General features: G+C 41.0%; 1 protein-coding gene across 1 annotated transcript in view; it reads right to left on the bottom strand.

The window, feature by feature from the left end:
• Positions 1–2,023: 2,023 nt before the first annotated feature.
• LOC128660606 (mediator of RNA polymerase II transcription subunit 12) overlaps positions 2,024–14,166 on the bottom strand; it is a 133,775-nt gene continuing 121,632 nt past the window's right edge. The window contains exons 17-18 of the mRNA XM_053714532.1: positions 4,277–4,627; positions 2,024–3,171 (exon numbers count right to left, since the gene is read on the bottom strand). Coding sequence (XP_053570507.1) covers positions 3,107–3,171; positions 4,277–4,627 — 416 coding nt within the window. The 3' untranslated portion in view covers positions 2,024–3,106. The remainder of the gene's footprint in view (positions 3,172–4,276; positions 4,628–14,166) is intronic.

Raw genomic sequence — 14,166 nt, forward strand, 5'->3', positions numbered from 1 at the left:
CAAAAAGTATCTGGGAGTCCAAATGTTTCTAGAACTGCCCACATATAATACCAGTGTACCCCGACGAACGCTTTTTCATCTTCGAATGACAGGGTTAGCAGAGGTAGCTCCTTTTTGTGTGTTTTGGAGATGTGCAACAGCCTTCTTGTGCTATCTGTACCTTGCCTATTGATAACAAATCCTACTTGATCTCTATGGACGACTTTAGGAAGTAAAGGGCTCAATCTAATGGTTAAGATCTTGGCATAAAATTTGATATCTATGTTAATAAGGGAGATAGGGCGGTGTTGGATTTTTATTAAACAGCTATGAATTGTATGTATCTTGATATTATTTATTATCACTGGTCATTTGTAGAGCGCCAATAGATTCTGCAACGCTAATATACAGCAACATTTTCCTTTTCTTATTTAGGTGGTAATTTTGCTTAATAGTATGTAAACTACTACCTATTAATGTCACAACGATATTCATGTACATGAATTAATTTTTTTATATAACCATACATATACAATGAGATCATAATGGAGGGGTTAGAGAACAAGTAGGGTTGCCACCTCAGCCATGTTTTCCTGGACACTTATGAGTTACACATGCTGCAGGGTGGAACATATATTGTGTTTCTGGACAACGCTATTCATATTCCTCCCTGCACACCTTGCAGCATGTGTAACATAAGTGTTCTATATTTTAAGTGACCGGTGGCAACCCTAAGTACAAGTGGCCAATGAGGTTAAGTAATTCTGACCCACGTGGGAAAGTTGTGTATCTAATAGAACGCACACCACAATGGTGAGGGGGGCACTTGTTGATGTGACAGGAACAGGACCCAATCAGTGAGCGCCCCCATGTACACATGGTAGCGCAAAAATACATCACTGGTTTGCTGTTACAGGCCGATGGGGGCAAGAACAAGATTATCAGTAAGGTTCAAACTGTTTACATCAGGTGGCATGAAAATACGTCACCAATATGGCACTACAAGCTGATGTCTTTGGGATAGATATTTTGGATTGATTCATCAACATGAATAAGTACCGCTATTTAACCACTTATAAACATGTACACACGTTTGTCATGAATATTTATGAACGTTAATTGAATTGTAATTTGTTTTTGCATATATAAGATGGAGATGTGTGCTTATGTTATTCTGCATGAAGAAGCAAAACTGGTGTATTGCGAAATGCGTTCAGCTTTGGTTTTAAATATATTAATAAAGAAGCCCCTTATCTTTAGACAGGTTTATAACAGTATTTAGAGTCCTGGATGGTGTGTTTGCTATCAATCACTGAGGGACTAGTCATAGCACACGAGCAGTAACCTTGACAATCGAGAGTATCTGATTTGTGGTGAGCTAGCTGGGGAGCTCTGAATTCTCCCTGACTGCCCGATTTGCATTTTGTGAATCTGTTTCTAGATGAAATCATATAATATCCTGACTGCAACTCCCGACTCTCAGAAAAATTTAGAATTAGACAAAATACATCAGCATTGTTACCAAGGCTTACTACTTATTTAGCAAATACAAAAAAGTAAAATAAAAACTCTGACATCCAAGAGAGTAGAGAAGGGTGTCGAACCTTTTAAAATAGGCCATTTACAGTTTAATTTTTACTTGGAGGGATGGTAAGCAGTTTAAGAACTACTATAAATAAAAAAAGGTTTTGTACTTATAGATTTAGAACAACATTTGAACAAACCGATAATATTTAATTTATTCCCCCCCACCCCCCATACACATGTTGATGTCTGCCTGACAGTTTATTTGCTTGTTTTATTGCACAGATCCAGAAAGATGCACACTCATAGTATTCTTTAATTACTAGTTTCCTACATCTACACCAGTATATATTTGTTGCTTGAACAACATATAGCTAATATAAAATTAAGGGGATTTTTTCCCCCAACACAAAGATAGTAGATAATTAACACTGGATAAAATAATTTGGGAGGACCACATTATGGACCATAGTTTGGACAAACCTAAAACAGACCGTAAATCACACAAAAAAGGCATTGATATGTATCCCTTTTCAAGGCAGCTAACTTTATTAGTTTTGTATAAGAAATTTAAGAAAATCATTGAACACAATTATTTTACAGAATATTTTTAATGTGAATATTCTTGTTTTTCTCAGTCTATTACAGAAAGAAGCCATAAAGTAATTTATAAGGAGACTGTTAATTTACATCAAAGTATATTATGGTATTTTCACATTGCTAGTGTGTGTGTGTGTATATATATATATATATATATATATATATATATATATATATATATATATATATATATATATATATACACACATATATATATATACATATATATATACATGCACACACACATATACATACACTACCACTGGTCCTTATTCGCAAGCAGAAATTGTTGGAGAAAAAAAATATAACAGATACATTTCAGCCAAAACAGTATTTTAGCAATACTACAAACGATAACCTAATAGTATACAGGTTTAATTATGAATACTTTTTAAACCATCTATGACATTTTAGGGAGCTATTTTTTTTAAACAAATTTATTAGAACCCTAACGCTCAAAATCACTTAGCCAAAAAGGAAAATGTGTTAGGTATATGCATCACCATTATCAAACTGATAAACACTCTGGTTTACATAGTGAGTGCTCAGAGTATGCAAGCAAGTATGTTCCCTACAAAAATGTCTGATTATTTAAAAATATAATTTTAAATATTTAGAGCACAGAGACACGTTTCTATACCTACATTAAAGTAAAATGGTGGTGGCCACTTCAAACTATAAAATGCACACCAAATAGTTAAACAGAAAAAATGTATTACATTTCTATTTTAACAGAAATTCTATTTTACTTGAAGGTACTGTAACATGACTTGCCATTTAAAATAATTATGCATTTTTTATGGTGAATGACTGCCTTCACAAAAGTCAGCAGTCAGACTTTTCTTTTTTAGAAAGTTTCAACAAAATTCACATTTTATTTAAATGAAAAAAAAAAAAACTATTTTCAAATCAAATGGTAAAAAAACAATGCAATGCAAAATATCTGTTTAATTTTTCTTGGTATTTGGGATATTGATTCCTAAAGAAATGCTTCAGTTCTGTGTTAACGTGTAGGATTTAGCTTTCCTGTTTCAGTCAAGTACTTAATCACGCTTGGAACATGGATTCCTACAAAAGAGAAAAACAAACAAACCAGGGTTAATGTATTAGGAGGCAAATCACAAATCAAGGATAAGTAATTTGAATAATTGACCAAACAGAAAAATAAAGTGCAGTGAGTTACCAAATTAAAACTTAAATGAAGTTATTAATTGCATTGCAAAATGACTGCATTCAAAACAATTTACAGGTTGAATAATGAAGAGGCAGAGAGTGTTAGCATGACGTGTTTTGTAGTTGCAGTTGAATATGTGGTGTTAAGGAAAATACAGAGTCAAATGGATCTGGGTTTTAAGTATAGAACCCCCACAGTAAGAGAGATTTCTGGGGTAAGGAGCAGTAAAGAGAAGTTCAGTTTTTGAAGACCGTTGTTTACCGGGATAAGTAAAAATTGAAAGCTAGCAAAAGAAAACAGAATTGGGTGAAATATATATGTGAAATGTTATTTTAATATATTATACATGTGTTTTGCAATACATATATTCAAGACTTTACTTCAGGTCTCGAGCACAACACGACTCACCATTTGTAACATAAGCGATAACGTACCCTACAATGTTCATTGAAAATGTAGGGCACGCTTAATAATACAAAAAAAAAGTCAGCCACTTTAAGATTATCTGGTTGTTTTTTTTTTTTTTACCATTCACTTGTAATAATAGATTGTCCCCTATTCTCAGCTCAAGGTCTTGATATGGACCTGCACTATCAATTGTGCTCCACTTGTAATCAGGCCATAAATGGCTGTCGCAGTGACAGGTTTCTGCCGATGGTTAAAGTGGCAGAAGCTAGACTGGAAACAGTTGAGCAAAGTGTTAAGAGAAAGTATGGTAGACCATCATTCATATTTAAATAAATAAAACTACATTCCACTGAAAAGTGACTATCAAAAATACATTTAAAAATAATCAAAATGGTTGCCAATAAGACGGCTTGAAAATAGATTCAACTAAGTTTATGATGTTTAAGATTATAATCTTGATTGAGTTTATGGCAGGAACTAAACCCAGAATAATGCAGATACTGTTTATCTACAAATTTACATTAATTCATATCTTTGCTGGATTATGTACCAATGTGAAAACCACAGTGAACATGAATCTATTGAGTTTACCTCTGAAAGCTGGGTTGGTGGCAGCTATCTTGTTCAATGTAGAATTCACCTCAGACACATCCATGTTTTTTATGCTTTCAAAAAACTTTTCAGTGATTTCATTTTTGCCAAAGGGGAAGCCTGGAGGTACAGACCTGGACAAATCTGGAGATACAGATGGTGCGAGCATTCTTGGTTGGAAGGAGGAGTCCATTTTAAAGGTGGGAGGCATCTGATTTAACCATGGGTCCTTAGGTATATTCGATGCAGGCCGAGCTGACCAAGGTTGTCTTGGATTAGGATTTGGCCCCCTGGCATTGAATCGGGGCTCTGAGGAAATGGGAAATAGTTGTTTTGGAGGATAATTAGGTTCTGTAAAAAGAAATAAACACATCATTAAATACAAGTATAATAACTGCAATAAAAAACTGCTATTGTTGCAATAAAAAATTGCTCTCCAAGCGTGTTAAACAAAAAGTTGCATGCTAAGGTTTCTATGAGCCATTCCTGTGCAAAACAGAGTCTTTGTTTAATGGGCTCACCTTCTGTGTAATACTGCAAGAGAAAACATTCATTACAGCTCCTAAATACAATAAAGTAGAGGTGCCTGAGGTTTAGTAAAAAATAAGTGTCTAATTAAGGGTGGGGCCGTGGACTCTCCATCTCCGGAAAGAAATTTATCAAGTAAGCATAAATTTTGTTTTCTTTCCCAAGACATGGAGAGTCCACAAAATCATTCCAATTACTAGTGGAAACCAATACCCAAGCTAGAGGACACTGAATGAAAAGGGAGGCAAAACAAGACAGGCAGACCTAAACAGAAGGCACCACCGCTTGAAGAACCTTTCTCCCAAAAAAGAGGCCTCAGCCGAGGCAAAAGTATCACATTTGTAAAATTTTTTAGAAAGTATGCAGAGGACCAAGTTGCAGCCTTGCAAATCTATTCCACAGAAGCTTCATTTTTGAAAGCCCAAGAAGAGGAGACAGCCCTAGTTGAATGAGCTGTAATTCTCTCAGGAGGCTGCTGTCCAGAAGTCTCATAAGCAAAACGAGTCATACTTCTCAACCAGAGGGAAAGAGAAGTAGCAGTAGCCTTCTGACCCTTATGCTTTCCTGAGAATCAAACAGGACAGAAGACTGGCGAAAATGTTTAGTCGCCTGTAGGTAGAATTTTAGAGCACGCACAACATCCAAGTTGTGCAACAGATGTTCCTTATGAGGAGGATAAGGACATAGAAATATTATTCAGGAAATTGTTGTTCCTTCTCTATCAGAAACCACTTTAGGGAGAAACCCCAATTTAGTACAAAGAACCGCCTTATCAGCATGAAAGATAAGATAAGGAGAATCATACTGCAAAGCTGAGAGTTCTGAAATTCTCCGAGCAGTAGAAATAGCAATAAGAAACAAAACCTTCCAAGATAACAGCTTAATATCTATGGAATGCATTGGCTGAAACGGAGTCTGCTGCAAAACTTTAAGAACAAGGTTAAGGCTCCAAAAAGGAGCAACATGTTTAAACACAGGCCTGATTCTGACCAGGGCCTGACAAAAAGATTGAACATCTGGCAAATCCGCCAGACGCTTTTGTAAAAAAAAATATGCAGAAATCTGACCTTTCTGAGAACTGGCCGACAACCCTTTCTCCAGACCTTACTGGAGAAAAGACAAAATCCTAGGAATCCTGACACTACTCCAAGAGTAGCCTTTAGATTCACACCAATAAAAAAGGTATTTACGCCATACTTTATGGAACATTTTTCGAGTGACAGGCTTGCAAGCCTGAATCATAGTCTCAATGACTGACTAAGCGTTCAATCTCCAAGCAGTCAGCTTCAGAGAAATGAGATTTGGATGGAGGAATGCACCCTGAGTTTGAAGGTCCTTCCTCAGAGGTAACCTCCAAGGTGGAAGAGATGACATCTTCACCAGGTCTGCATACCAGATTCTGCAAGGCCATGCAGGAGCTATTAGAATAACCGACGCTCTCTCCTATTTGATACAAGCAATGACTTGTGGAAGGAGCGCAAACGGAGGAAACGGGTATGCTAGATTGAAATTCCAAGGAACCGCCAGAGCATCTATCAGAGGTGCCTGTGGATCTCTTAACCTTAAACCGTACCTTGGAAGCTTGGTGTTCTGCCGAGACGCCATCAGATCCAACTCCGGCACCACCCAATTGAGGGTTAACCTGGAAAACACCTCCAGATGGAGAGCCCACTCCCCGGGATGAAATGTCTGTCTGCTCAGGAAATCCGCCTCCCTGTTGTCCACTCCTGGAATGTGGATGGCAGAAAAACAATTGTGAGCTTCCGCCCACTGAATAATCTGAGATACCTCCCTCATGGCTAAGCAACTCCGAGTTCCTCCCTGGTGGTTGATGTAAGTCACTGAGGTGATATTGTCTGATTGGAACCTGATAAACCGGGCTAAGGACAACTGAGGCCAAGCCATCAGAGCATTGTAAATCGCTCTCAACTCCAAGATGTTTATGGGGAGAGCAGTCTCATCCCGAATCCATAGTCTGTGCCATTAACGAGTCCCAGACTACACCCCAGCCTATCAGGCTGGTGTCCGTAGTTGCGTTCATCCAGGAAGGTCTCCGGAAGCAGATGCTCCTGAGAAAGCCACCAAGTAAGAGAGTCTCTTATCGACTGATCTAGATCTATCCTTTGAGACAGATCTGAATGGTCTCTGTTCCATTGTCTGAGCATGCATAATTGCAGAGCTCTCAAAAAGGATTTGAGCAAAGGGAATGATGTCCATTGAAGCGACCATCAGACCAATTACCTCCATACATAGAGCTACTGATGGCCGAACAGTAAACTGTAGAGACAGGCAAGGACTTTGGATTTTCTGACCTCCATCAAAAAATTTTTTCATAGAAAGGGAATCTATGATGGTCCCTAAGAAAACCACCCTTGTAGCTGGGACAAGGGAACTCTTCTCCAGATTCACTTTCCATCTGTGGGAACATAGAAAAGACAACAAGATCTATGTATAAGAGTTTGCTTGATGAAAAGAAGGTGCCTGAACCAATATGTTGTCCAGGTAGGGCACCACTGCAAATCCCTGAGAACTGACCACTGCCAAGAGAGCCCCCCCCCCCAAAAAAAAACCTTTGAGAAAATTCTGGGAGCTGTGGCAAGGCCAAACGGAAGAGCCACAAACTGAAAGTGCTGTTCTAGAAAAGCAAATCTCAGAAACTTGTGATTATCCCAGTGAACGGGAACATGAAGATACGCGTCCTTCAGGTCTATGGTCGTTATGAACTGACCCTCTTGAACCAAAGGAAGAATGGAACGAATGGTTTCCATTTTGAAGGACAGTACCCTGAGAAATTTGCTGACACTTCAGGTCTAAAATGGGTCAAAAGTTCCCTCTTTCTTGGGAACAACAAACAGATTTGAATATAATCCTAGACCCTGTTCCCTTAGTGGAACTGGAACAATCACTCCCAGGGAGTAAAGGTCCAGTCCAAGAATGCCTCTCTTTTAACCTGGTATTTAGATAATCTGGAGAGGAGAAATCTGCCCTTGGGAGGGCAAGATTTGAATTCTATTTTGTATCCCTAAGATACTATGTCCACAACCCAAGGATCTGGGACATGTCGTATACACTCTTGACAAAAAAAGAGAAAGTCTGCCCCTACTTGATCCGATCCCAGACCGGGGGCAGACCCTTCATGCTGACAGACTCAGCTGAGGGTTTCTATGATTGCTTCCCCTTGTTCCAAGACTGAATGGGTTCCAAGTCAGAAATAATTTCCTTCAAGTCAGGACCGAACAGGGTCTTCCGCTTGTAAGGAATAACCAGAAGCTTAGACTTGGATGACACATCCGCAAACCAAGATTTCAACCATAAGGCTCTGCGTGCTAAGATGGAAAAACCCGAATTCTTAGCTGCCAATTTGGTAATCTGCAGAGAAGCATCCATAATAAAATGAATTAGCTTATTTAAGAGCTTTAATTCTATCCTGTATCTCTTCCAAAGAAGTCTCAGTTTTAAGAGACTCTTCCAGAGCATCAAACCAATAAGCAGCCGCACTTGTAACCATAACAATGCAGGCCGCTGGTTGCAATAGCAACCCCTGATGAACATAGATCTTCTTAAGAAGACCCTCAATTTCTTATCCATAGGGTCTTTGAAAGCACAACTATCCTCAATAGGAATAGTTTAGCCAAGGTGGAAAACAGAATTTATGTTTACCTGATAAATTTCTTTCTCCAACGGTGTGTCCGGTCCACGGCGTCATCCTTACTTGTGGGATATTCTCTTCCCCAACAGGAAATGGCAAAGAGCCCAGCAAAGCTGGTCACATGATCCCTCCTAGGCTCCGCCTACCCCAGTCATTCGACCGACGTTAAGGAGGAATATTTGCATAGGAGAAACCATATGGTACCGTGGTGACTGTAGTTAAAGAAAATAAATTATCAGACCTGATTAAAAAACCAGGGCGGGCCGTGGACCGGACACACCGTTGGAGAAAGAAATTTATCAGGTAAACATAAATTCTGTTTTCTCCAACATAGGTGTGTCCGGTCCACGGCGTCATCCTTACTTGTGGGAACCAATACCAAAGCTTTAGGACACGGATGAAGGGAGGGAGCAAATCAGGTCACCTAAATGGAAGGCACCACGGCTTGCAAAACCTTTCTCCCAAAAATAGCCTCAGAAGAAGCAAAAGTATCAAACTTGTAAAATTTGGTAAAAGTGTGCAGTGAAGACCAAGTCGCTGCCCTACATATCTGATCAACAGAAGCCTCGTTCTTGAAGGCCCATGTGGAAGCCACAGCCCTAGTGGAATGAGCTGTGATTCTTTCGGGAGGCTGCCGTCCGGCAGTCTCGTAAGCCAATCTGATGATGCTTTTAATCCAAAAAGAGAGAGAGGTAGAAGTTGCTTTTTGACCTCTCCTTTTACCTGAATAAACAACAAACAAGGAAGATGTTTGTCTAAAATCCTTTGTAGCATCTAAATAAAATTTTAGAGCGCGAACAACATCCAAATTGTGCAACAAACGTTCCTTCTTTGAAACTGGTTTTGGACACAGAGAAGGTACGATAATCTCCTGGTTAATGTTTTTGTTAGAAACAACTTTCCAAGATAATAACTTAATATCAACGGAATGTAAGGGTTCAAACGGAACCCCCTGAAGAACTGAAAGAACTAAATTGAGACTCCAAGGAGGAGTCAAAGGTTTGTAAACAGGCTTGATTCTAACCAGAGCCTGAACAAAGGCTTGAACATCTGGCACAGCTGCCAGCTTTTTGTGAAGTAATACCGACAAGGCAGAAATCTGTCCCTTCAGGGAACTTGCAGATAATCCTTTTTCCAATCCTTCTTGAAGGAAGGATAGAATCCTAGGAATCTTAACCTTGTCCCAAGGGAATCCTTTAGATTCACACCAACAGATATATTTTTTCCAAATTTTGTGGTAAATCTTTCTAGTTACAGGCTTTCTGGCCTGAACAAGAGTATCGATAACAGAATCTGAGAATCCTCGCTTCGATAAAATCAAGCGTTCAATCTCCAAGCAGTCAGCTGGAGTGAAACCAGATTCGGATGTTCGAACGGACCCTGAACAAGAAGGTCTCGTCTCAAAGGTAGCTTCCAAGGTGGAGCCGATGACATATTCACCAGATCTGCATACCAAGTCCTGCGTGGCCACGCAGGAGCTATCAAGATCACCGACGCCCTCTCCTGATTGATCCTGGCTACCAGCCTGGGGATGAGAGGAAATGGCGGGAACACATAAGCTAGTTTGAAGTTCCAAGGTGCTACTAGTGCATCCACTAGAGCCGCCTTGGGATCCCTGGATCTGGCCCCGTAGCAAGGAACTTTGAAGTTCTGATGAGAGGCCATCAGATCCATGTCTGGAATGCCCCACAGGTGAGTGACTTGGGCAAAGATTTCCGGATGGAGTTCCCACTCCCCCGGATGCAATGTCTGACGACTCAGAAAATCTGCTTCCCAATTTTCCACTCCTGGGATGTGGATAGCAGACAGGTGGCAGGAGTGAGACTCCGCCCATAGAATGATTTTGGTCACTTCTTCCATCGCTAGGGAACTCCTTGTTCCCCCCTGATGGTTGATGTACGCAACAGTTGTCATGTTGTCTGATTGAAACCGTATGAACTTGGTCCTCGCTAGCCGAGGCCAGGCCTTGAGAGCATTGAATATCGCTCTCAGTTCCAGAATATTTATCGGTAGAAGAGATTCTTCCCGAGACCAAAGACCCTGAGCTTTCAGGGATCCCCAGACCGCGCCCCAGCCCATCAGACTGGCGTCGGTCGTGACAATGACCCACTCTGGTCTGCGGAACGTCATCCCTTGAGACAGATTGTCCAGGGACAGCCACCAACGGAGTGAGTCTCTGGTCCTCTGATTTACTTGTATCTTCGGAGACAAGTCTGTATAGTCCCCCATTCCACTGACTGAGCATGCACAGTTGTAATGGTCTTAGATGAATGCGCGCAAAAGGAACTATGTCCATTGCCGCCACCATCAACCCGATCACTTCCATGCACTGAGCTATGGAAGGAAGAGGAACGGAATGAAGTATCCGACAAGAGTCTAGAAGTTTTGTTTTTCTGGCCTCTGTTTAGAAAGATCCTCATTTCTAAGGAGTCTATAATTGTTCCCAAGAAGGGAACCCTTGTTGACGGGGATAGAGAACTCTTTTCCACGTTCACTTTCCAGCCGTGAGATCTGAGAAAGGCCAGGACAATGTCCGTGTGAGCCTTTGCTTGAGGAAGGGACGACGCTTGAATCAGAATGTCGTCCAGGTAAGGTACTACTGCAATGCCCCTTGGTCTTAGCACCGCTAGAAGGGACCCTAGTACCTTTGTGAAAATCCTTGGAGCAGTGGCTAATCCGAAAGGAAGCGCCACGAACTGGTAATGTTTGTCCAGGAATGCGAACCTTAGGAACCGATGATGTTCCTTGTGGATAGGAATATGTAGATACGCATCCTTTAAATCCACCGTGGTCATGAATTGACCCTCCTGGATGGAAGGAAGAATAGTTCGAATGGTTTCCATCTTGAAAGATGGAACCTTGAGAAACTTGTTTAAGATCTTGAGATCTAAGATTGGTCTGAGCGTTCCCTCTTTTTTGGGAACTATGAACAGATTGGAGTAGAACCCCATCCCTTGTTCTCTTAGTGGAACAGGATGAATCACTCCCATTTTTAACAGGTCTTCTACACAATGTAAGAACGCCTGTCTTTTTATGTGGTCTGAAGACAACTGAGACCTGTGGAACCTCCCCCTTGGGGGAAGTCCCTTGAATTCCAGAAGATAACCCTGGGAGACTATTTCTAGCGCCCAAGGATCCAGAACATCTCTTGCCCAAGCTTGAGCGAAGAGAGAGAGTCTGCCCCCCACCAGATCCGGTCCCGGATCGGGGGCCAATATTTCATGCTGTCTTGGTAGCAGTGGCAGGTTTCTTGGCCTGCTTTCCCTTGTTCCAGCCTTGCATTGGTCTCCAAGCTGGCTTGGCTTGAGAAGTATTACCCTCTTGCTTAGAGGACGTAGCACTTTGGGCTGGTCCGTTTTTACGAAAGGGACGAAAATTAGGTCTATTTTTCGCCTTGAAAGGCCGATCCTGAGGAAGGGCGTGGCCCTTACCCCCAGTGATATCCGAGATAATCTCTTTCAAGTCAGGGCCAAACAGCGTTTTCCCCTTGAAAGGAATGTTTAGTAGCTTGTTCTTGGAAGACGCATCAGCCGACCAAGATTTCAACCAAAGCGCTCTGCGCGCCACAATAGCAAACCCAGAATTCTTAGCCGCTAACCTAGCCAATTGCAAAGTGGCGTCTAGGGTGAAAGAATTAGCCAATTTGAGAGCATTGATTCTGTCCATAATCTCCTCATAAGGAGGAGAATCACTATCGAGCGCCTTTATCAGCTCATCAAACCAGAAACATGCGGCTGTAGTGACAGGGACAATGCATGAAATTGGTTGTAGAAGGTAACCCTGCTGAACAAACATCTTTTTAAGCAAACCTTCTAATTTTTTATCCATAGGATCTTTGAAAGCGCAACTATCCTCTATGGGTATAGTGGTGCGTTTGTTTAAAGTAGAAACCGCTCCCTCGACCTTGGGGACTGTCTGCCATAAGTCCTTTCTGGGGTCGACCATAGGAAACAATTTTTTAAATATGGGGGGGAGGGGCGAAAGGAATACCGGGCCTTTCCCATTCTTTATTAACAATGTCCGCCACCCGCTTGGGTATAGGAAAAGCTTCTGGGAGCTCCGGCACCTCTAGGAACTTGTCCATTTTACATAGTTTCTCTGGGATGACCAACTTTTCACAATCATCCAGAGTGGATAATACCTCCTTAAGCAGAATGCGGAGATGTTCCAACTTAAATTTAAATGCAATTACATCAGGTTCAGCCTGTTGAGAAATGTTCCCTGAATCAGTAATTTCTCCCTCAGACAAAACCTCCCTGGCCCCCTCAGATTGAGTTAGGGGCCCTTCAGAGATATTAATATCAGCGTCGTCATGCTCTTCAGTAACTAAAACAGAGCAGCCACGCTTACGCTGACAAGGGTTCATTTTGGCTAAAATGTTTTTGACAGAATTATCCATTACAGCCGTTAATTGTTGCATAGTAAGGAGTATTGGCGCGCTAGATGTACTAGGGGCCTCCTGAGTGGGCAAGACTCGTGTAGACGAAGGAGGGAATGATGCAGTACCATGCTTACTCCCCTCACTTGAGGAATCATCTTGGGCATCATTGTCATTATCACATAAATCACATTTATTTAAATGAACAGGAATTCTGGCTTCCCCACATTCAGAACACAGTCTATCTGGTAGTTCAGACATGTTAAACAGGCATAAACTTGATAATAAAGTACAAAAAACGTTTTAAAATAAAACCGTTACTGTCACTTTAAATTTTAAACTGAACACACTTTATTACTGCAATTGCGAAAAAACATGAAGGAATTGTACAAAATTCACCAAATTTTCACCACAGTGTCTTAAAGCCTTAAAAGTATTGCACACCAAATTTGGAAGCTTTAACCCTTAAAATAACGGAACCGGAGCCGTTTTAACACTTTAACCCCTTTACAGTCCCTGGTATCTGCTTTGCTGAGACCCAACCAAACCCAAAGGGGAATACGATACCAAATGACGCCTTCAGAAAGTCTTTTCTAAGTATCAGAGCTCCTCTCACATGCGACTGCATGCCATGCCTCTCAAAAACAAGTGCGCCACACCGGCGCGAAAATGAGGCTCTGCTTATGCTTTGGGAAAGCCCCAGAGAAATAAGGTGTCTAATACAGTGCCTGCCGATATTTATAATATCAATATACCCAGATAAAATGATTCCTCAAAGCTAAATATGTTTTAAAACTGAATCGATTTAGCCCAGAAAAGTCTACAATCTTAATAAGCCCTTGTGAAGCCCTTATTTACCATCGTAATAAACATGGCTTACCGGATCCCATAGGGAAAAATGACAGCTTCCAGCATTACATCGTCTTGTTAGAATGTGTCATACCTCAAGCAGCAAGAGACTGCACACTGTTCCCCCAACTGAAGTTAATTGCTCTCAACAGTCCTGTGTGGAACAGCCATGGATTTTAGTTACGGTGCTAAAATCATTTTCCTCATACAAACAGAAATCTTCATCTCTTTTCTGTTTCTGAGTAAATAGTACATACCAGCACTATTTTAAAATAACAAACTCTTGATTGAATAATAAAAACTACAGTTAAACACTAAAAAACTCTAAGCCATCTCCGTGGAGATGTTGCCTGTACAACGGCAAAGAGAATGACTGGGGTAGGCGGAGCCTAGGAGGGATCATGTGACCAGCTTTGCTGGGCTCTTTGCCATTTCCTGTTGGGGAAGAGAATATCCCACAAGTAAGGATGACGCCGTGGACCGGAC

This window comes from Bombina bombina, chromosome 5, assembly GCF_027579735.1.
Source record: "Bombina bombina isolate aBomBom1 chromosome 5, aBomBom1.pri, whole genome shotgun sequence".
In the NCBI taxonomy this organism is placed as follows: Eukaryota; Metazoa; Chordata; class Amphibia; order Anura; family Bombinatoridae; genus Bombina; species Bombina bombina.